Raw genomic sequence first — 24,014 nt, forward strand, 5'->3', positions numbered from 1 at the left:
GGCCTCATCGAAACAGACAACTGGTACCAGAGCCATGGCCTCAAGCTAAATGCCAAAAAGTGTATAGTCATCCCCTTTGGCAAAAACAAAGTGCCCACAAATTATCACATAGGTGGTAATCCATTAAGTACAGAAGAAGTAATTAGGGACCTGGGGACCCAAGTTGATAGCAGTCTCTCATTTGACAACCACGTGGCCAAAGTGGTTAGAAAAACATTTTATATAGCCCACCTAATCATGAAGGGATTCACATCTAGATCAGGGGAGGTCATTGTGCCTCTTTACTCATCCCTCATCAGGCCCATAATTGAGTACAATGCCCCTTTTGGGATGTACCTTACCAGACACCTGCAGCAACTGGAAAGACCCCAAAAGTACCTCACCAAGAGGATCAAAGGGCTCAAACAGATGCCATATGCTGCCCGGTTAAAGAAACTCCAGCTCTACTCAGTGGCATACCACGTGTTCAGAGGCGATCTGTGCCTGATGTATAAAGCCATGTCCAACCCGGAATTAATGGACATGCTGCACCTCAGAAAATCCAAATCCCATCGAGCTACGCGCTCGAGAGACTTGAACCTCAGCACTGAAATAAATAGGACATGCTGGAGGGACAGATTCATAACCCAGAGGCTCCCTTCACTCTGGAATAAAATCCCAGTCCAGGTTAGGCAAAGTCCCTCATTGACTCTCTTCAAGAGGAATCTTGATGAGTGGATGGGAGATCGTAGGTTTACCCCGGGTATCACTTCTGTGTCACTGTTAGACAGAGGCACAGTATACTAACCTCGAAAAAGGGCATAGCAAAATAAATTTAAAATGGGTGGCAAAAGCCAAACACATTCTGGCTAGGCTTATAAATGCCCTAGGGCAGATAGCCTAGTATGAACCTATGAACAAAGAGATGAGTTACCCACATCACAACAGGGATGTGCACATCTGTAAACTGGCTAAAGAAGGCTACCACAAGACACTGGCTTGGAAAGTCAAAGCCCACACCAAGACATGTCACACCACACCTCTGCACCAAGGGTTATGACCTGTATGCATCCTGCTTTGCCCCTTCTGTCTTTCCCTGACTGTGGTGTCAAATGCCTGAACTGGTACTAAAGCTGTGGTCTCCTCACTGTACTATTACTGTGTGTTTCAATAAGTTGCTTGAGGTGGTTTGGGTACTTTGGGAAAATACAGCCTTTGTTTTTTCAGTGTTAGATGTATTAGGCCCATAACATGGGAGGAGGCTGTGGGTTTGTTTGCAGACAGTTTGGCAAGATTATTTTTGCTATTGCTGTGCAATACTTGGAGATCCCACAGGATTAGCTAGAGACTGGTGCTGAATTTAGGGAAGTTTGGTCTACTCCTCTCCATTTGCCACTGCTGTGATTCTCACCAGGGTGGACAAACTAGAGAATGATGATGGTGATGATGTTATACTTTGCATTTATGGACAAAAATAATTAAAATGCCAGTACATATTCCACCGTGTAGACTTCTGCATAATTTAAGGTAAGTTATTTTAGGATGTGGTAGTCCTTTTAATTTCATGATCTTTACATTTGTGAAGTCTTTCATGCAAGACTAATGTAAACTAAAATTTCCTTTGGAACTTATACGAGTTATGCTTAAAAATCTAAGTAATTATTGACTATTCTCTGTAAAAGAGGTATGTAATTTTTTTCTTATCTTTTTTAGAAGATCGTGTGTTGACCAGTTTGAGCCAGAATTCTAGCAGCTCCTCTCTCCTCCAGTTACCATCTCCACCTGATGTTATGGCAGAAAGTTCCACAGCAGAATTTCAAGAATCTTCTTTGCTACCATCTTCAGCTGAGCAGGAAGCCTTGAACAGTGCAGAAGGTTAGTTCTTGTAGCAGAAGGACAAGAAAACTGCAAGTCTGATACATTGCTTGTTTTATATATTGATTTTAAAATACTAACCAATGGTGTGACATTGAGGGATGGAGCTCTGACTATGGTGTAGATTGCCTGGGATCAGTTCTTAAATACTGGAGAAACTACGTGGTGAGAAGCTAATGACAACTCTCCCTTCCTGGAAGAGGGTGTTGTCAAAGTCCTTCCACAAGAGTTCCATCAGGTTAAGGTCAGGTACTGCAGTTCCTTTAATTTGAGAATCAAGGAACATGAGCCTGATAGGGATGCACTTGCACTACAGCTGGTGAAGTGCACATTTTCACAGGATCCAACATAATAGCAAGCATTGTACCACATGTTCCAGTCAACAGAGGGATGTATTTGGAGTATAGGGAAAAAAATCTCTTAATTTCCACTGGATGGAAGCCATTGACCTGCTAGTTGCCATTTTTTCCAGTTTACAAGAATGAATGAGTGAGCCAGTCGAGGACTGGTGTTTGATCGTTTTGGGGTTGGGTCAAAACAAATAATGGGGGAAAAAAAAAAAAAAAAAATATATATATATATATATATATATATATATATATATATATATATATATAAAATATAATAATGATTTTAAAGTGGTTTAATAGAACATGTGCACTTCAGTGTAATCTGTGCTTATGAATTAAGAAATATTTTTGACATTTATTCTTTTTGCTTTCTATACTTAATGAAAATTGACTAGAAATAATATAGATTCTTAATCTTAGAAAATGGAATACAATTTCCAGCTCGGTTTCAGGCTACCTAATAGCTTTTGATCAGTTGTTGTTGTTTGTCTTCAGGTTTTTCCCGGTTAGGGGTCGGCACAGCGGAACTCTGGTCCGCTAATGATTGGCAGTAGATTTTTGTGAATGCCGAGGTGCCAGCTCGACATTCAACCTTCAACGAAGGCACGCCCATTTACGCATGTCTTTCAAACGCCCACCCATGGGGAGGACATGCAGACTCCACATAGAAGGCACTTCCCACACTTCAGCCGAGAATCGAATGGGAGAACCTCTGGTTGTGAGGCAACAACGCTACTGCTGCACCACCGCGGGGAAGCTTTTGATCAGTAGAATTTGCAAATCTTTATTTCACAGTGTGAAGTAGATTTGATTCTATCAGGTTTTCAAACTTTGTCATGTATGAGTGGTGCAGATGCATTGCATTGATATGCCTCAGTATTATTCTACAAGCACAAATGCATCAAACATTAACCCTATAGCAATTTTAAGCTACCAAGGTGGCTAAACTCAATAACACCTCCCAGCAGTCATAAAATTAAAAGCATGACATTCCTGACAGGCTGAACTACAGTTGTCTCTAACTATGAGACAGAAGAAACATTAAAAGGGAGAAAATCATTTTAGCTGAATAATGTGTACAGTTGCTGCATTTAATATTGCAAATTCAGTATGGTAATTTAAGTTACAGTGAGACAAAAAAGCTTCGTATGTCCCGCCTTTCAAGCACTATTGACTTGAATGGGACAAGGCAAACCCACACGGCAAACACTGCAAACATGATTAACACCACAGCATAATCAGCTGTTGCCATTAACAAGTTAACATTTTTGTCTTAAACATTATTAATGAGGACTTCCGTTATGGTGGCGTAAGGGTAAGTGGTTGCTCCCATGAAATGTATTAACTAGCTACAAATTGGTGTTTACCTTGCAGAAATTAACAGAAGAGTTTGTTTTTTAAACATCTTTATTAAGTCATCACATTTTAAACTGCAACATGAGTTCCTATACCATAATAGAAAAGAGATTAAATGTTAAAAACAGTCTCCATTATTGTCTTTTTTATTTTGAAGTTATTGTCATGTAGTATATATTTTCTTTAACAGTTTTAACACCAACATTTCATAAATTGCTCAGTTGATGCCTTCCCTTAAACCTCACTCTCCTCCTTTGAACACTATTTTGTATGTATTGTTTCTACAATTTACATTTATTTGTATAAAATCTGCTCCTTCACTTGTCTAATGATTTCACCTCCAGTTCTTTTATTTTTTTTTTATAATAATCAAAAATTGCAACATTTGGTGTATATTTTAATGTCTGTGATCGTATAGTTACTTTTTGGTAGCCAGTCCTATTAAACTTAAGATCTTACTATATGCAGACAAGTCAGATCCTGTATGAAGACTCATTTCCTATATATATATGTGTTCCCTTGGCATGTCTAAAAAAGTACACTGTAGGGAATTTTTAAAATCTGCTAATTTGTAACATTCCCAAAAATATGATGTTATGTTGTCTATCTCGCCTTCATTCTTGCTGTTTGGGATCGGAGCCGATCCTCGGCTCCGACTCGGCCATCTTGAATAGCTTAAGAGCTGTTTACTGGCTCGAGGCTACCCCTTATCCCATAATGCCTAGCGATAGCTACCCAGATCTCGTTTGCTGCTTCAGCTGCGAGGATGTCGTTTTTCTGGCTCAGGCTCGTATATTTGACTTTTTGTGTAACCTTAGAATTTAAAATTCTAGTATCCTTTCTTTTTTAGAGTTAGTTATACGTGTTATAGTTATATTTTCTATAGTCTCTACCTTTTTTTTGATAGAACTCATTTAAGTTAGAGAGTTTTCCACCCCTCCCCCATCCCTAGGTTAGCCGTTTAATTTAGAGGCTTTCCTACTTGTATTTTTCCCCTTATTGTTCTATTTGCCATGCCTTCAGAACCCTTTCGAGCGTCTTTTACCAATATCCCCTTTGATGGCTCCTTTCTCTTTGGGCCTCAGCTGAAAGACACGTTGACTGGGTGTGAGCAAGAAGGCAAGACTCTCGCTGCTGTGGGAGTCCATTTTTCCACTCCCTCTAGACCTTACCCCAAGGGTCAGAAGAGTGGGAAAATGTGGTTCCGTAAATCTCAGGGAGCCTTGCCTGACACACATAGTGATTTTTCCTCCAGAGGCAGAGGGGGAAACAATAATAATAGATGCCGCCGTCGTGGCAGAGGTGGTCCGCAGAACCAGGACAACAGAGAATCTTTCTCCAATAAGCCCTTCCAGCATCCCCGAAGGGTTGCCCGGCTGCTCACCTCTGGAGGCAGTCGGGGGAAGAATTTCTCTGTACCCAAAAGCCTGGCTAAACTTAACAAAAGACAGATGAGTACGGTCCATTATATCCGGAGGTTACAAAATTCCCTTCCATCAACCCCCCTTACAATCAAAGAAAATCCTTCCAGATGTGCCACCCAATCTAAAGGAGCAAGCAGTAATGGAAGTTTCAAAACTGCTAGAAAAAAGAGCCATCCAGGAAGTCCCCACAGACCAGCACGAATCCGGAACTTACTCAAGGTTCTTTTTGGTACCAAAAAAAGACAGGGGACTGGAGACAAATTCTGGATCTCAGCAGACTAAACAAGTCTGTACAAAGAACAAAGTTTTGGATGGTCACACTACAGTCCATTCTACCCTTTTTGGGTCAGGACAATTGGATGTGCTTGATAGATCTTCAGGACGCGTACTACCATATCAAGATGGACAGAGGCTCCAGGAGATTTCTTCGCTTTCGGGTGGGGGCCAGTCATTACCAATTCAGTGCTCTGCTCTTTGGTCTCACCACAGCCCCCAGGGTGTTCACCAAGTGTATGGCAGTGGTCACGGCTCACCTGAGACGTCAAGGATTCCAGGTGTTGTTTCCATATCTAGACGACTGGCTCCTCACTGCTACCACCAGGCATCAACTCCTACAAGCACGGGATTATACAATCACATCCTGCACCCAGCTAGGTATTACAATGAATTTCGAAAAAATCTGCCTTGTTGCTCTGTCAATCTATCACTTACATAGGAGCAGACTTAAACACAAGGGATATGTTCACAAGGTTACCACTAGAAAGAGTGTCCACAATTCGCCAACAAGTGCAAATTCTAATGCAGAGCAAAAGGATCCAAGTCAGGTATGTCTTTCAAACTCTGGGTTCCATGGCAACGGCCATTCTTCTAATCCCACTAGCGCACTTCCACATGAGAATTCTTCAGTGGCTCCTTTGCACATAGTGGTCCTTCCAAGAGCTACCCATGTCTCATATGATCCTTATCACGGAGGCATGCAAAAGACATCTTTCCTGGTGGATGGTCTCTCCATTAGTTACTCAGGGAAGACCTTTCATACAACCCCCTCCGGTAGCCGCAGTGACGACAGATGCCTCACTGATAGGGGCGGGGGGTATTATCGGGGCAGGACATTCCAAGGCACTTGGCAACCTCACGAGTACCATCTGCATATAAATGTCCTAGAAATGAGAGCTGTGCTCCTAGTGTTGCTAGCTCTTCAAGACTCTCTTCCTTCCGGGACCATTGCAATCCAAACAGACAACATGTCAGTGGTATGGTACATCAACAAGCAGGGCGGGACCAGATCCTACCCCCTGTGTCGAGAAGCACTCAGACTTTGGCAGTTGGCGATTTCCTCCCAACGTTTTCTGATCACGACGCACATCCCTGGGAGATCCAACGTCATAGCGGACAGGCTCAGCAGAGCTATTATCATGCCTCACGAGTGGTCTCTGAATCAGGAAGTTGCAGATCTTATTTTCCGCAAATGGGGACAGCCTTGCTGTGATCTTTTTGCCACCCCCTTCAACAGCAAATGCAGCAACTACTTCTCCCTTCTTCCACTTCCAGGTCACATACCCAGAGACTCTCTAGTCCACGATTGGCCTCAGGGACTTCTTTATGCTTTTCCTCCATTTCCCCTGATACCGAAACTCATACAGAAAGCAAAATCATTGGGTTGCAAAATGATCCTCTTTGCCCCCTACTGGCCTCGACAGATATGGTTCCCGTTCCTGCACCATTACCTTCTCGATCAACCCTGGATTCTGGACCCAATTCCAGATCTCCTGATTCATCAGTCAGGCGGGTTGCATCAGTCCCTCCAAACTTTCCAACCCACAGCTTGGTTGCTCCACTTCCAACCTTAGCCAGGCTTTCCAGCATTTCCCCAGCAGTACGTGAGATTAGTGTCTCCTCTCACAAGTCAGCAACGAGAAAAACTTATGCTAGCAAATGGAAACGTTTTTCTTGTTGGGCAGAGTCTAGGAATGTGGATCCCTTCTCAGCCCCAGTCCACAAAATTCTGGAATTCCTGGCACAACTGTTTCACTCTGGGGCCGCTTCTGCTATGATTAGGGTACAATTAGCGGCCATTTCTAATTTTCATATTGGTTTGTAAAATGCTAACGTTATGTCTCATAAGCTCTGTAAAGCTTTTTTGAGAGGAACATCTCTTCTTAGACCTCCAGTAAGAGATCCCCCTCCTCCTTGGGACCTTAATTTAGTCCTAACTTCTTTAATTCTGCCCCCTTTTGAACCAGCGGTTTCCTGCTCCATCAAGTTTCTATCTTGGAAGACACTCTTTCTGGTAGCTATCACTTCAGCTAGGCATGTTTCAGAACTCCAGGCACTATGTGTTCGTCCTCCCTATCTGGTGTTTCACAAGGACAGAGTTGCTCTGAGGACTAATCCTTAGTTTCTTCCTAAAGTCTACTCAGAAATTAATTTAAACCAATCTATAGATTTCCCTGTGTTCTTCCCAAATCATCGCAACAAGGCAGAGTAGAAACTTCACCAATTGGACGTTCATAGACAATTACGTTTTTACCTGCACAGAACTAAAGAAATAAGAAAGTCAGACCAATTATTCATTTCTTATGCCTTAAACAAACAAGGTCTCCCAGTTTCCAAGGTGACCTTATCCAGATGGTTGTCCCACACTATTACTTTTATTTATCAGTTAAGAAACAAAGAGTTACCAACTAAACCGAAAGGTCATTCTACTAGGGCGTTAGCCACCTCCGTAGCCTTTCAGTCTAGGTTGCCCACGGATTCCATCTATGCAGCTGCCACATGGGCAAACCCTCATACCTTTATATCCCATTACAAGGTGGATATGGTCTCCCGGAGCATAGCTGACTTTGGTTCCACTGTTCTGAAGAGTCTGTTCCATTGAGCCACCCAGGGTGTTAGGTGCTAGGGACGCTGTCCCAAACAGCAAGAATGAAGGCGAGATAGACAACTTAACATTAAGAAGTTATGTACCTACCATAACGTTCCATGTTAGTTGTCTTCATCTCGCCGCCTTTCTTGCATCCCTCCCTCCGTCTCCCATCCTAGTGGATTGAGATGAGTTCCTTTTTTCACTGGCTGAGTATTCCTTTATTATTATTATTATTATTCTGGCCAGGTCTTCCTAAGGTATTCTAGATGTTAGAATGCTGGGAACAACCAGTTTTTTGATAACTGTTTTTTTCTGTTATGTCTGGTTTAGCTATTTCAAACGAGATCTGGGTAGCTATCGCTAGGCATTATGGGATAAGGGGTAGCCTCGAGCCAGTAAACAGCTCTCGAGCTATTGAAGATGGCCAAGTCGGAGCCGAGGATTGGCTCCGATCCCAAACAGCAAGAAAGAAGGTGAGATGAAGACAACTAACATGGAACGTTATGGTAGGTACATAACTTTTTATTCCAGATTACTGGTCGCATCACATTTTTAGCATTTGCTATCCACCTGTGCAAAAATTCTTTGAAGTCTACTTTGGATATAGTAATATCTGTACAAGCACTTCTGTGCAAAAATCCTAAAACATTTGGACCTTGTTCTTTACTTGGGAGGCAATACAGATTTCTTCCCAGGTTTCCTTTGTAAATTGTCTTTTCAAACATCCCTTGATTCACTTTAGTGGTTATTATACAATATTTTGTGTGTCCTACTAATTATCCCCCTTTTTATAAAACATATTTTCTAGACTCTGGTCTTTCAGTTTGAGTCCCCTCTTCATTTCACTGTCTGTATTCTTATCAACGCCTGATATGGAAAGCAGTTTGTAACCTGCAGTCTAAAGTTCTGCATAGGTTCATCCCAGTCAGTTACCTTTCCCTCTAATTGATCCAAGTATAGTAAATCCTTTGCTAATGTCCTCTAGTAAATTCCAGCTCGCCTTGCTTGTTTTCTATAGCCTTACTTGCAGACATTTTTACTGGTAAAATCTTTCTCAGTGTTTGTGTTGGCTTAATTCTTTGAATACTTTTTTGCTACTTTAAAATATTCCATGTGGTGGTGGTCCTTCTTCTTAAGGACTTGTGTCCAGGATCCTAGTCTCTCTGTATCTCTCAATCACCCTCCCCCATTTCATCATTATTGTTCTTTCCCACTTTGCTTTATAACATCCTGTTTGAGTTATGTTTGAGACTTTGCTGCATAGTTTTAAAATGTCCCTTCAGATCAGTTAACCCCAAACCACTTTGCTGTATGGAAAGAATCAACTTATTCTACGTAACATTTTTTGCCATAAATAAATCCATTCAGCTCTTAAACTGCCATCCACAACTTCTCTGGTTAATAAACATATGCCTGACCTGTGTCCAAGACTAACAGGACTAAAGCAATTTTTTCAGTGTTTGTGTCTTATCTATATCTGTAGTCCAGTGAGTCCAACTTCTCAACTTTCGTATTAGCATCTTCCAAAATATTCTTAGCTACCATAGTAGAATCCTTTTTTAATCCATACACCTAAATCTGTCATTTTATGTCCCCATAAATGTGACTACGTAGTTTATTGCTATAGTTTTTGTATCTTCATTTATGTTATATCTTTAAGACTTGAAACTTTCAAAATATTCCACAAACTGAAATGTCCAAAATAATAGCTGTAAATAAAGCTAACTTTTCTTGATTACCATACCAGCTATATCTTTGAATTTGTGCATCCCATAATTTCTTTGCTAATGGCTCTAAATGTAAAGCAAATGACAAAGGGGAAAAGAACATCCACATCTGGTTCCTCTGTTCACACACAATTTGTCCGAGAGGAATGCTCCCACCTTAATTCTTGCCTCTGACCCTTCGTATATGCCATTTATTAACCCAGTTATTAGGTTTGTCGATTTTTACTAGGCTACTGCTCCATGAGGATCTTTAGAAACCTAGCCTTACATTTCCATAAAGCCTTTAGCCCTTATATTTTAAATACAAGTAACCCAGAGACAAGCAAAACATTTACATGTGTTAAACCAGTGGTGATTTTGTTGCTACCTATCCATTCATCCACATTATGTTTGAATAGTTTGAGAAGTACTTTGTTTTATGTGGAGAGGAAGACCGTTCCAAAGTGGTATACTCTGTGATGCATGTCTGTCCCTCCAATATGTTCTGTTTGTGTTGCAAAAGGGATTTAGATATCTTGAATGGGTGTTTATACCCCATTGGACTTGTGAATGTGTAATAGGTCTGTCAAGATAGTCTAAGGCTCTGTACATGAGGCAGAGATCGTCTGTCAGAAGGCCTGTATGACACCAAGAAGAGGAGGGATAAGATTTTGCGATGGTTTGCATAGATTTTTTTTATGAAATAGGCCCTTGATTTTCTTAGTAAGAAAATGTTGTGGGCATTCAACTTGCATCAGATGTGTGGACAGGTACATATCAGAAGGGATCATTATATTATCGTCAGCTTGATGAGTGCAGAATCCAGTGGAATGATTGCATTCCTGGACCTGGATGCCATACCCTTTGTAGTAAGTTTTGCAGTTAAAAGGTCTTTCTTACAATAGTGGATATGTGGTGATCGAAGAACATTTTCATTGCTAGATAGGTTGCCAGGTCCCTGACTACTGGATCAGTTTTCAGGGGTACATTCTTAATGTGATAATTGCAAGCAGCGTCTTGCTTGCTGAATGATGCTGTTATACATTTCTTGGTGTTTATTTATAGCCCGTGGTTTTGACACCAGCTATTGGTTTGGGAAAGGCCCTCTTGGAATATCTTGGTGGTGGTGATGTCCTTCAAGGATGCATCTGCAGTCCTTACAAATGGGTTGTCCTGTCGTCAGGCAGCCCTTCGGTCGGCCGGATTCCAAAGTCTGGGTCTGGCCTCGGCTGATGTCGCACTCCACCCAACGTCATAGCTGCAGTTATTCGGGTATAAAGGGATCAGCCGACGCCATCTTCCTCAGTCTTTCTTGCAGCGTGGCGCCCGAAGCAGAAGCTGTTCGCAAGTGCCGGTCGGTCAGAACCAGAGATTACTACTACTGAAGACTTTTAAAAAGCTAAGTACCCCGTTGGGGACTCTTTCTTGCCTCAGCCGATGTCAGAAAAAGTGAATAACTGTTTAACTTGTGGGAAACAAATACCTCATAAAGATTTCCACTCTTACTGCTTACCTTGTTTAAGCCCAGACCACGACGTAGCAGCTTGTCTAGCCTGTGCTTCTTTCAACCGACGAACGCTTAGACGTCGGTCGGAATTTGCAGAGGAGTTTTTCGGCTCCGCTTTTGCTTACATTATGCCGTCGGATCCTCCGACTATGCAAATATCTAAAAAACGCAAGGAAAAGGACAGACACTCGTGGTCCGCGGTTTCGGCCGAAACCGCGGTTAAGCCAACCGCGAGTGTCTCGGTTTCAGCTGAAACCGAGTCCACGGTTCTTCCTTCAGCCGAAAGCTTACCTACTACCGAGGCCTCATCCAGCATGGCTAAATCTGCTACTGAAATCCCAGCAGGTTCACAGGATTTATCTGATACTATCCCTTTGGATATTTCTACCCCTGCACGTGGAGCTGCTAGGCCACCTGCATCCATGTCAATTAAGGCCTTTGCCAGGGCTAAAGCAGCAAAATCTACCAAAACTGTACCTGCTAAGACCCCCTCTCACAGGCCTAGCTCTAGTTCTCAAATGCTTACTCTAGCAGAGGATCTCATTTCTTTGATCCGGGGATCCCAACTACACCCAGACAGGGCATCTCACCCACCTCCAGAGAAGAGGCCTAGAGTAGAGCCCCCTGAGCCAGTTTCTTCAGATGGCTCCTCTGATGAATCAGATAATTCAAACCCTCCAGAGGGCCCTTTTTCTCCTTATGAAGACTCTGATGCAGAAGAGTCCATTCCTTCTGCCTCTCCGCCTGAGGAATTTTCTTTTGGGGAAACCTTGCATGCTATGAGGGAACTATTTCAATGGCAGGGCCAGGATTTTTCAGACTCTAGGAAAAGGCTTAGAACCTTTTTGCATTTGCCACAGCATAGGCCTTTAGCCATTCCTCCAGTACTTACTGTTGTGGATGATGCATTTAATGATGTTTGTACTGCTCCTGATTCTCTACCTCTGGCCCCTGCTAAGCCCGATAGGTACTACAGGGTTCCGGACACACATTATCATTTGTATAAGGCTCCTTTTGCAGATGCTGAAACTATCTCCCAGGGACCCAAGGCTGTAGCAGCTACCTCTGCCAAAACCCTCCCTCTGAAAGGGAATCTAGGGCCTTAGAGAGATGGGGTAAAAAAGTTTACACTTCTGCTACTCTTTCAGCTAGGGCCTTGAACTGTCAATTCCACATGATTCAGTATCAGGAATTTATGTTAGACCAGTTAACTAAAAAACTGTCCTCGGATGAACCATTAGATAAAAAATCTGTTCAGGAAATGGTAAATAACATTCAGCAGGTCAGTAATCATTCCTTAAAATGCGGCTATGATGCACTGGAGGCTTCCTTTAGATCAGCCATGACTGGTACAGTGATCAGAAGACATGCATGGTTAAAAGAGCAGTCCTTACCAGACCATGTTAAATCAAAGCTTCTAGATGCTCCCATGGATAAGTTCAATTTGTTTGGCTCCCCGACAGCAGGTGCTGAAGAAGGTAGAAGAGAAAGCAAAATCTGTCCAGACAGTCAAGGATTTCTTGCAGGTCCAGCCTCCAAGGTTTAGCAGGAACTGGCCTTCCAAGAATTGGTCCTTTCCAGACACCTCCAGAGCTCAGAGAGGCAGGAATAGACGCTCAAGAGGCAGGGGTCAATCCAGAGGTGCCTACAGGGGACGTCAGTGGCAGGCTAACAACCAGCGAGGTACAGCCACAGATCCAGCCACCACCACTTCCACAGGACAATCACAGTGACTTGGCTCTGGCACCGCCTACCAGGGAACAACTAGAAGCACCCTTAGGCGGGAAGCTAGCCTTATTTTCAGTAAACTGGCATTACATCACAGGAGACAAATGGATTTTACAGACAATAGACCAAGGTTACAGGTTTCACTTCCATGCTCTACCAAGGAAGAGAGGAATGCCAAACCTACCTCCAAATCAGAAGACAGAAGCTCTAAAACAAATAACTCACTTACTAAGGATGAGAGCTGTAGAAAGGGTACCATTTATAGAACAAGGACAAGGATTTTACTCCAGACTTTTCCTGGTACCAAGAAAAAACCAATGGAGACCTATTCTCGACCTGTCCGCTTTAAACACATACCTCATTGTTCCAAAATTCAAAATGCTGACCCTACAGCAACTTCTTCCCATGCTGGGCAAGGAGTCTTGGCTGGTAACTCTAGATCTCAAGGAGGCATACCTGCACGTCCCCATACGACCAAATTGCAGAAGATACCTCAGATTTCTTGCAGGATCAGAGCATTATCAATTCTCAGCATTGCCCTTTGGCTTATCTACTGCGCCCAGAGTATTCACGAAATGCCTGGCATCAGTAATTGCTCATTGCAGGCTACAGGGGATTCAAATCTACCCTTACCTGGACGATTGCCTGTTACAAGCGGACAACAAAAACAAATTAACAAAAGACTTGAAAAAGGTCATTCATCTACTGCAAGCCCTGGGATACGCAGTCAATATAAAAAAGTCAAGACTGATACCATCCCAAAGGATAACCTTCTTGGGTGCAGAGCTGGACACATCAAAACAAATGGCATCCCTAACAGTAGAAAAACAGGAGCAACTTCCTCTCTACTTCATGGCATTAACAAAGCAGAACCAGCTAACAGCAAGAAAAGTCCTGCAAGCCCTGGGTTACATACAAGGCTTATGGGCTCAAGACCAGCTGCACCTACACATAAATCAAAAGGAAATGCTGGCAGTAAAACTGGCAATACAGGCATTCAGACCATTTCTTCGACAGGGTCAACTGTTGATAAGGACGGACAACACCACAGTTATGTGGTACATCAACAAACCGGGAGGCACACATTCATACCCTCTATGCCGGATGGCAATGGACCTCTGGAATGTGGCCCTGAGCTACAACATTCAGTTACAAGCAATTTTTGTGCCAGGAAAAGAAAATATACTAGCAGACATCCTAAGCAGAACTACCACGGATGCCCACGAATGGATGCTGCATCCGGACATCTTCAAAACCATTGCAGGAAAATGGGGACTACCAGAAATAGACTTATTTGCATCCCCACACAATCACCAACTGAAAAAATTCTGCACGAGGACGTACCACCCACTTGCCTGGAAAGTGGACTCCCTATCTTTCAGTTGGAAAAACCTGACAGCATATGCATTCCCACCTCTTCCTTTGATGCACAAGGTGCTATTGAAGATCAAAGAAGACCGTCCAAGGATCATCCTGATAGCTCCAGACTGGCCAAGGCAACATTGGTACCCATTACTGAGGAGTATGTCTCGGGAACAAATATGGCCTCTGCCCCTAGTTCCCTTACTGTTAACACAGAACAACTTCAAAACCCTGCACCCAAACCTGAAAATACTGCAGCTGGCTGCCTGGAACATTGCATAAGACCAAATAACCCAAATTTATCTCAAAGGGTTAAAGACATTATCTTGGAGGCTCGCAGACCCTCAACAAGAAAAAATTATTCAGCAAAATGGAAAAGATATTTCATTTGGAGTACTGCAAAAGGAGAAAATGTGTCACTGGTAAGCATTGCTAACATCCTGGAATACTTGGCAGAGCTCTTCCACAATGGCCTGTCCTATTCTTCCATTAAGATTCATGCATCAGCTATTTCAGCAGAATACAACCTGAATCCTCCAGTCTTCTCACATCCTCTGCTCAGGCAGTTCCTGAGAGGAATTAAAAATGTGAAACCACCTAGGAAGCCACCATTGCCAGCATGGGACTTGAACTTTGTGCTAGAAAAGTTGACACTCCCTCCTTTCGAGCCAGCAGCAACAGCAGAATTACAGTACTTATCATGGAAAACTGCTTTCCTGCTTGCAATCACTTCAGCAAGAAGGGTTTCAGAACTACAGGCATTAATGGCAGTACAGCCCTTCCTGATCTTCCATCAAGATAGAGTGTCCATGAGAACTAATCCTACTTTTATGCCAAAGGTGGTCTCCAGGGTATCTTTAAACCAAGCTATCCACCTGCCTACATTCTTCCCCAACCCACAGAACAGGGGAGAAAGACTGTTGCATACCTTGGATGTACATAGACAATTATGTTACTACCTGGACAGGACCAAGAGCAATAGAAAAACTGACCAGCTACTGGTAGCATATGCACCAGGAATGGAAGGAAAAGCAATTTCAAAACAGACAATCTCTAAGTGGATAGGAAATTGCATTAGATTTTGTTACTCTTATCATGGGAAGAAAACTCCAGAAAACATCAGACCTCACTCTACAAGGGCTACAGCCACTACCACAGCTTTTTTACGAGGAGTGGCTACCAAAGACATTTTAGAGGCTGCTACTTGGAGCTCCGTGCATACATTTGCCAAGCATTATAATTTACCCTTATACTCCAGATCCCGAGCAGGTTTTGCCACTGCGGTTTTGCAAGGGATCTTAACTACACCATAATCTTATTACTCCTCCTCCCCCAGTTTGGCTATGGTATTCTACCCATTTGTAAGGACTGCAGATGCATCCTTGAAGGACATAGTACAGTTTTGTACCTACCATAAATGTAGATGTCCGATAGGCATGCATCTGCTGTCAGGATTACCCTCCCTCCTTCCCCTCTGAGGTACTCCTAGGGTATTTACCCATCTTCTAGCTAGCTGGGGGAATCTATTATGGTGTATTTGTTTGTATATATGTATATACATGTTTACTTTTATTTGCTGTCTCTTATTTGGAAACTTTTGCAATTATCCAAATTTAGCCTTCCTAGAGGGCACCTGCATCTGGGGCAAGAAACACTGAGGAAGATGGCGTCGGCTGATCCCTTTATACCCGAATAACTGCAGCTATGACGTCGGGTGGAGTGCGACATCAGCCGAGGCCAGACCCAGACTTTGGAATCCGGCCGACCGAAGGGCTGCCTGACGACAGGACAACCCATTTGTAAGGACTGCAGATGCATGCCTATCGGACATCTACATTTATGGTAGGTACAAAACTGTACTTTCTCATAGAAGTTTATAATGGCACCAAGCTTACAGTCATTGATCAGCCATAGTCCATTAACAGTAGCTTTGACCTCTGAGAAGTAAATGCCAAAGAGGAGTAGCCAAAGGACTGAACCCTAGGGTAAACCACTAGTGACATATTTTTTGGAGGAGGTTGACTCACCCTGAATTAATGAGTTCTGTTTGTGAGCCAGTTTCTAGTGAATTACATAATGATTAACATTTAATTTGTACAGTTTATCTATGATATTTGAGCATGGGATTGTGCTGAACGCCTTTTGAGAGGTCTGCATATGTGGTATGTACTGATTTGCCCTCATTCATTGCATTAGTAACCTTCTCAAAGAAGTCAAACAGGTTAACCAGGCAAGATCTACCCTTGTCAAATCAAAATTGGCTTGAGTAGAGTGTTACCTATGTCCTTATTTATTCATTCCATAATGATCCTTTCCATAGCCTTACAGTTGAGGTTAGTCAGACTTATGGGTCTGTAATTTCCCAGGTCTGTTGATGCCTCACCTTTTGTGCAAGGGGATGACACTTGCTGTCCTCTGTTGGTCTGGCACAAAGCCTGTTTTGGAGTCTGATATTGAGTAGAATCTGTAGGGGGCCTGACAGGTCTGGTTTCATGCTGGCATCTAAGCAGCCAGGTATGTTGTTTGATCACACAAAAGCAGTGGCTAAGAAAAAGCCTTGGCTAGTGCCTTGAGGGCTTGTTCATGGAAGGTTTGATTGATGGGTGTATATGTGGTTAAGAGATATGGGAATATATAAGGGAAGAGGAGAAGGAAGGAAGGAGATGCGAAGAGATCGCAGCAAGGCTGACCCCACGCAAGGAAGATCTCCTCTGCTATCGATTGTTTCAGAGACCACTTGTATGGCATTAGAATAGCCCGACTCAATCTGTCCGCTAAAATGTTGGAGCTTCCCGGGATGTGCGTTGCAATCAGAAACCGACTGGTGGAGATAGCCCACTCCCACACACTCATAGCCTTGCGACAGAGAGGGTAAGATCTGGTTCCCCCCCGTTTGTTGATGTACCAGACAACAGACATGTTGTCTGACTGAACTGCAATCGTCTCTGGGGGAAGAACAGCGTGATAGGCTTGCACCGCTAAAAGCACTGCTATCATCTCCAGAACATTGATATGCAATCTGGTCTCGGTCTGGGACCACGTGCCTTGGACCGTCCTCCCCAAATAGTGCCCCCCCCCCACCCGAGCTGGGAGGCATCCGTGTTCACTGTGGCTTGGGCTGTGGGTACTGACACAGCCTGTCAGGAGGAGAAGGTAACCACACACACCACAAATCCAGTCTCACATAGACCTATCGCATTAGCAAACCAAACACATAAACATACAAAAACATACTTTGAGGCTCTGAATAAAAATCTGCCTAAGCAGCAGAGACCTCCAAAGCAGACATCCAAGCAACCCCTACCATGAAAAAATACCCACATAGCACATAGCTCACAAAGTCGGTGTGCCACACAGTCACATCCCTTAAGGCTAAACAACACACCTAATACACTTGTAATAGGTGACTCTATTGTCAGACACACTGACGTCCCACTCACCAGGCTGAACAAGGAGAAGGTCACTGTAAGCTGCCTGCCAGGTGACAGGATCCACCACATAACATAAGCACTCAGGTCACTCCAAAGCAAGTACACATATGACTCCGTCATTGTCCATGCTGGTGTGAATGACCTGAGACGTACCTCCCTGGACTACATGAAAAAAGACATAGAGGAGCTCTTTGATCATGTAGCCCAGGCCGGTATGACCCTGACCTTGAGTAGCATCTTACCCTCACCAAGAATGAAGCCACAGTATAAAGACAAAATGATCAATTTTAACAATTGGCTAAAGTATTGGCGTCACTCAAAGGGGATCCAGTGTCTGTCAGCCTGGGAGGACATGCTCGACAAGCCACGTTGCTTCGCTAGGGACAGCTTGCACCTGTCACCCCTGGGTTTTTGAATACTGGCAAAGGCTCTTGCCTCCCCCATAGTGCCTTTTTTAGGCAAGGCTTAAAAGACAAACCCACCTCCATAGACAACACAAAGAAAAAAAAACTAAGGGTAATGCTGCTCAACGCCAGAAGTCTAAACCTCAAGATGCACGCACTCGAGACTCTCCTCAGTATGGAGAATATCGATATCTGTGCAGTAACAGAAACCTGGTTCAAGGCTCCCGAGAGCACCCCAGCACTAACAGGTTATAATTCATACCATGCTTTCCGGCCCCAAAACTCGGACCGAACCACAAAAGGAGGGGGAGTATCCATATTTATCAAAGATACCCACACCTCCAGGTTAATGGCACTGCACGAAGCATCGGAGACCATCCATGTGCAATTAACAGTGGGCAAAACTGCCTTTCAGTTTGTAGCCTGCTACAAACCACCCTCCCAACACAGGAACCTCACTTGGCTTTCCTGAGAACACTGGAGAATATGAAGGTCTCTCCAAACACCATTATATTGGGTGACTTCAACTACCCAAACATTGATTGGGAAAACTACTCAAGCCCAAACACCCTCGCCCAACGGTTCCTAGAATTTATAAACTCAAATGCTATGGAACAATTGGTCACCACTCCCACAAGAAGGGAAAGCATATTGGATCTGGTCATCACCAACATGGGGTCTCTATGTTCCACACCAGAGGTATACCCCTCACTGGTAAGATCAGACCATAAACTAATCTCACTGGACGTCCATATTCCATTTCCACCCCTAGCCAAGGAAACCACGGTGAAGAACTTCTCAAAAGCAAACTTCACACTTCTCAAAACCGAGGTGGAATCCTTCAAAGCCCCCGGGCCAGTGGAAAATACGGTCCAAAATGCAGAATCCTTTACAAAAGCATTCTATGGACACCTACAGGAATGCATGGAGCATGCTTTCCCAAATAAAACCAAGACTCACTCCTCCAAAGGCAGGAGACCTGTCTGGTGGACCCCGGCCATAAATAAGCTATACAACAGAAGGAGAAAGCTACTACATGATAGAGCAAAATCCCAAAAAGGGAAGGCGTCTCTGATCAGTACTAACAAGAAACTACGATCCCTCATAAAATCATCTAAGGCCAGCTTCGAAAGAAAAATTGCACAAGACACTAAAGATAATCACAAGGCCTTCTTTAGTTATGTCAGAACCCACAGACATTGCCAACATCCTGGCAGAAAGGTTCAGTGCAAACCCCCCCCCCCTACCCCCCCCAAAAGAGCAAATGTCTATCCCAACAGAGTGTAGCCTTCCTGAGATCACAGATGCACAGGTGAGAGCTGCCCTCTCCAAAGCAAAAAACACAGCATCAGTGGGACCAAACGGCGTCCTGGGCTGCATCTTACATGAGCTCCAAGAAGAACTAAAACCTCATATAAAGTCACTGTTCAATCTCAGCCTTACTACAGGATATGTACCCAAGGAATGGCGTACAGCAACAGTGGTCCCACTCCACAAAGGTGGTGCCACAACAGACCATGGAAACTATCGGCCTATAAGCCTGACTAGCCTGGTCTGCAAAGCTATGGAGCGTATCATCATGGAAATCATAAACAAAGACATTGAGAACCTCCAGACACTGGGATCCTACCCAATTCGGCTTTGTTAAGGGCAGATCTTGCCTCTTGAACCTGGTTGACTTCTTTGAAACCATTACCAAAGCCATAGATGAAGGGAAGGTAGTCCACACAGCTTACCTGGACCTTGCAAAAGCCTTCGACACAATACCCCACTCGGGCATCATAAATAAGCTCACCAGCTTAAATATCAACCCCTATGTCATAAGATGAGTTGCAAACTGGCTCAGGGATAGAACCCACATGGTCAGAATAGCAGTGTCATGTCAGACTCTAAACCAGTTACAAGTGACGTCCCAAAAGGCTCAGTCCTGGGACCTCTCTTGTTCGGTATATATTTCTCTGAGGTACAGGCTAACACTGGTGGACTATGGCTGACCAAGTTCGCAGATGACTGCAAACTGGTTGCTGTAATCAACTCTCTGGCTGACACAAGCATCCTCCAAAAGGGTCTCACAAAGATGGATAACTGGTGCCAGAGCCATGGCCTAAAGCTAAATGCCAAAAAGTGCATAGTCATCCCCTTTGGGAAAAACAAAGTGCCCACAAATTACCACATAAGTGGTAATCCATTAAGTACAGAAGAAGTAATTAGGGACTTGGGGACCCAAGTAGATAGCAATCTCTCCTTTGACAATCACGTTGCCAAAGTTGTTAGAAAGACCTTCTATATAGCCCACCTTATCATGAAAGGATTCACATCTAGATCAAGAGAGGTCATTGTGCCCCTCTACTCATCACTTATCAGGCCCATAATTGAATACAATGCCCCATTTGGGATGTACCTTACCCAACACCTGCAGCAACTGGAAAGACCCCAAAAGTACCTCACCAAGAGGATCAAGGGGCTCAAACAGATGCCCTATGCAGTTCGGCTAAAGAAACTCCAGCTCTACTCAGTTGCGTACTGCCTGCTCAGAGGCAATCTGTGTCTGATGTATAAAGCCATGTCCAACCCAGAATTAAGGGACATGCTTCACCTCAGGAAATCCAAATCCCTTAGAGTTACACGCTCCAAGGACTTGAACCTCAGCACAGAAATAAATAGGACATGCTGAGGGACAGATTCATATCCCAGAGGCTCCCCTCACTCTGGTACAAAATCCCAATCCATGTTAGGCAGAGCCCCTCACTGACCCTCTTCAAGAGAAATCTTGACGAGTGGATGGGAGATCGTAAGTTTACCCCTGGGATCTTTTCTGTGTCCCTGCTTGACAGAGAGGTACAGTAAACTAACCTTAAAAGGGCTACCTTCTGTGACCTACTATACAGAGGCACAGTCAACTAATCTAAAAGGGTGGAGAAAGCCAAACAAACTCTGGCTAGGCTTATAAATGCCCTAGGGCAGATAGCCTAGTATCAACCTATGAACCTATGAATGATCGCCCTGCCAAGATTTCCGGCGATTGGAGCCACCAGAGAAGAGACGCCTTGCAGGCTTTGCTGATTCGATTTGGATAGTCCATGGGGAGGTCTAGCCAAGACCACTGCACTGCAAGGGTCCACTAAAGCACCTGCATGTGAAGGCGCTTACAGGAAAGGATAGAGATTACTGCGGCCATAGAGCCTAGGGCTCTGAGAACGTCACCCACCATTGGCAACCTGGGGCCAAGGATCGCTGATACATGGGCCCGTAGGCACTGAACCCTGTCTCGAGTTAGACTTTCAATTGGAGGGTGTCCAGCCATGCCCCTATAAATTCCAAGGTCTGTACCGGGTTCAAGAGAGACTTGGAGACATTGATGGTAATCCCTAGGTTGACTGCAAGCTGCAGGAAGGAGTCTCTGCCACCAAGCATCTTCTTTGCATGGCCAGAGACTCCTTCCTGCAAGCTGCAGGAAGGAGTCTCTGGCCATGCAAAGAAGATGCTTGGTGGCAGCAGCGAGGAGCCAATCGTCTATATAAGGAAATAAGTGAATTCCCTGAAGCCTCAGGTGAGCTGCTATGACTGCCATAACCTTGGTAAACACCATGGAGGCTGTGGTGAGACCAAAGGGTAGGGCTCTGAACTGGAAATGATTGGCTCCCAGCCTGAAGCAAAGGAATCTCCTGGAGCTTTTGCAAATTTTGATATGGTAGTAAGCGTTCTGGAGGTCTGTTGAGTACATCCAGTCGCATTCTTGGAAATAAGGTAGACTGGACTGCATGGTGACCATCCGGAATTTCTGCTTGGCTACAGCCTGGTTCAGGGTTGACAGGTCCAATATGGGCCTGAGGTCCTTTGTCTTTTTTTAGCACTAAAAAAAACCTGGAGTAAATTCCTGATCCGGACTGTTCTGGGGGGATCAGTTCGATGGCTCATTTGTAAAGCAACTTGGAAATCTCTTGTGCTGCCGCCTCCCTTTGAGTGGGTGGAACATCCAGGATGCGCTTTGGTTGGATGGGAGGGGTAATGAACGAGATGGAGTAGCCTCTGGATATTATTTGAAGCACCCAACGGTCCACAGTGATGGACTCCCAAGCCGTTGGGTGCAATAATAATCTTCCCCCGACTGTCTCCAGAGTAGGACAGTCGGGCAACCCCTCAGGGCTGCTGCGTGGGTCTGTCCGAAAAGGTCTCCCTAGACCCAAAATTCCTCGCCCCCCCCCCCGTGCCTCTGGGACGGCATCTGTCTTAGCCCCCTCTGCCTCTAGGGGATGAGTTGTCCTGAGAGTCCTGGGAAGACTGTGATTTTCGGACCCACATCTTCTTTTGCCCTCTCTGATTCCTAGAAAAGGATCTTTGAGGGCTAGAGAATCAGACTCCGGCAGACAGAGTCTTCCCGTCCTCCTCGCTCTGGAACAGAGTGTCACGTACTGTCTTTCTGAACAGGGAAGAACCATCGAAGGGAGCATGGACATGTTCGATACTGCTTAAACGTAAACCCTTATGTCACTAGATGGGTTGCAAACTGGCTAAAGGACAGAACCCATAAAGTTAAAATCGCTGGAGCAATGTCAGACTCAAAGCCAGTCACAAGTGGTGTCCCACAGGGATCTGTCCTGGGACCCCTCTTGTTCGGCATTTATTTCTCAGATGTTAAAGCAAACATGGGACGGTTGTGGCTGACAAAGTTCGCAGATGACTGCAAACTAGGCACCATAGTCGATACACCAGCGGACACATACATCCTACAAAAAGGCCTCACAGAAACGGACAACTGGTGCCGGAGTCACGGCCTTAAACTAAATGCCAAAAAATGTATAGTCATCCCCTTTGGGACAAACAAAGTACCCACAAATTATCACATAGACAGCAACCCACTGAGTATGGAAAAAGTAATCGGAGACCTAGGGACCCAAGTCGACAGCGACCTCTCATTTGACACCCACATTGCCAAAGTGGTTAGAAAAACATTCTACCTTGCACACCTCATCATGAAGGGATTCACATCCAGATCCAAGGATGTCATTGTACCCCTATACTCCTCCCTCATCAGACCCATGATTGAGTACAATGCCCCATTTGGTATGTACCTCACCCGGCATTTGCAACAGCTGGAGAGACCACAAAAGTACCTCACCAAGAGGATCAAGGGTCTCCAACATGTGTCTTATTCTGCCAGACTAAAGAAACTTCAGCTCTATTCAGTAGCATACCTGCCTGACGTACAAGGCCATGTCCAATCAGGATCTGATGGACATGCTCCACCTCAAAAAATCCAAATCCATCAGGACCACGAGAGCTAAAGGCTTAAACCTTGGCACAAGTATGAATAGGACATGCTGGAGGGATAGATTCATAACCCAGAGGCTTCCCATGCTTTGGAACAAAATCTCAGTTCATATTAGGCAGAGCCCCTCACTGACTCTCTTCAAGAGAAATCTTGATGAGTGGATGGGAGATCGTAAGTTTATCCCAGGGGTCACATCTGTGTCACTGCTAGACAGGGGCACAGTAAACTAATTCTATTATATAAGGGGACCTTCATTGTGTCACTACTAGACAGAGGCACAATATTCTAAATTTATTCTGTACATTTTTGTACCATTTCATGGGGTGGCAAAAGCCACATCACTATGGCTAGGCTTACAAATGCCCCAGGGCAGATAGCCTAGTACTAAACTATGAAACTATTTGTGAACGATGCCTTGAAGGGGTCTGCGAATTGACACAGTCTGAACCAAGTGTGTCGCCTTATAGCTACGCCAGTCCCAGCCGCTTTAGCCACTCCTTCCATGGTATGGGAAAGAAGATCCATGGACATGTTCGATACTGATTTGAGAGTAGACATTTTCCTGGAGAACAATTGCTTGTCCTTCGGTGACAAAGACTCTGGGGGCGACACAGCAAACTCTGTGACTAGATCTTGCTGATGTTGTATGATGTGTGCCAAATAATTCAGTGCTTGAATGGAAAATGTCGCTGAAGAAAATACTCACTTCCAAAACCGATCCACCACCCTGGACTTCTCGTCCGGAGGGTGGACT

The 24,014-nt window shown here is 44.3% G+C and overlaps 1 protein-coding gene across 1 annotated transcript in view; it reads left to right on the plus strand.

The window, feature by feature from the left end:
* The window catches only part of PIKFYVE (phosphoinositide kinase, FYVE-type zinc finger containing), a 3,858,188-nt gene that overhangs the window by 3,227,154 nt on the left and 607,020 nt on the right, over positions 1 to 24,014 (plus strand). Inside the window, 1 exon segment of the mRNA XM_044075403.1 lies at positions 1,693 to 1,854. Within this exon segment, the coding sequence (XP_043931338.1) occupies positions 1,693 to 1,854 (162 nt within the window).

This window comes from Protopterus annectens, chromosome 6.part1 (genome assembly GCF_019279795.1).
Source record: "Protopterus annectens isolate FY-2018-M chromosome 6.part1, PAN1.0, whole genome shotgun sequence".
In the NCBI taxonomy this organism is placed as follows: Eukaryota; Metazoa; Chordata; order Ceratodontiformes; family Protopteridae; genus Protopterus; species Protopterus annectens.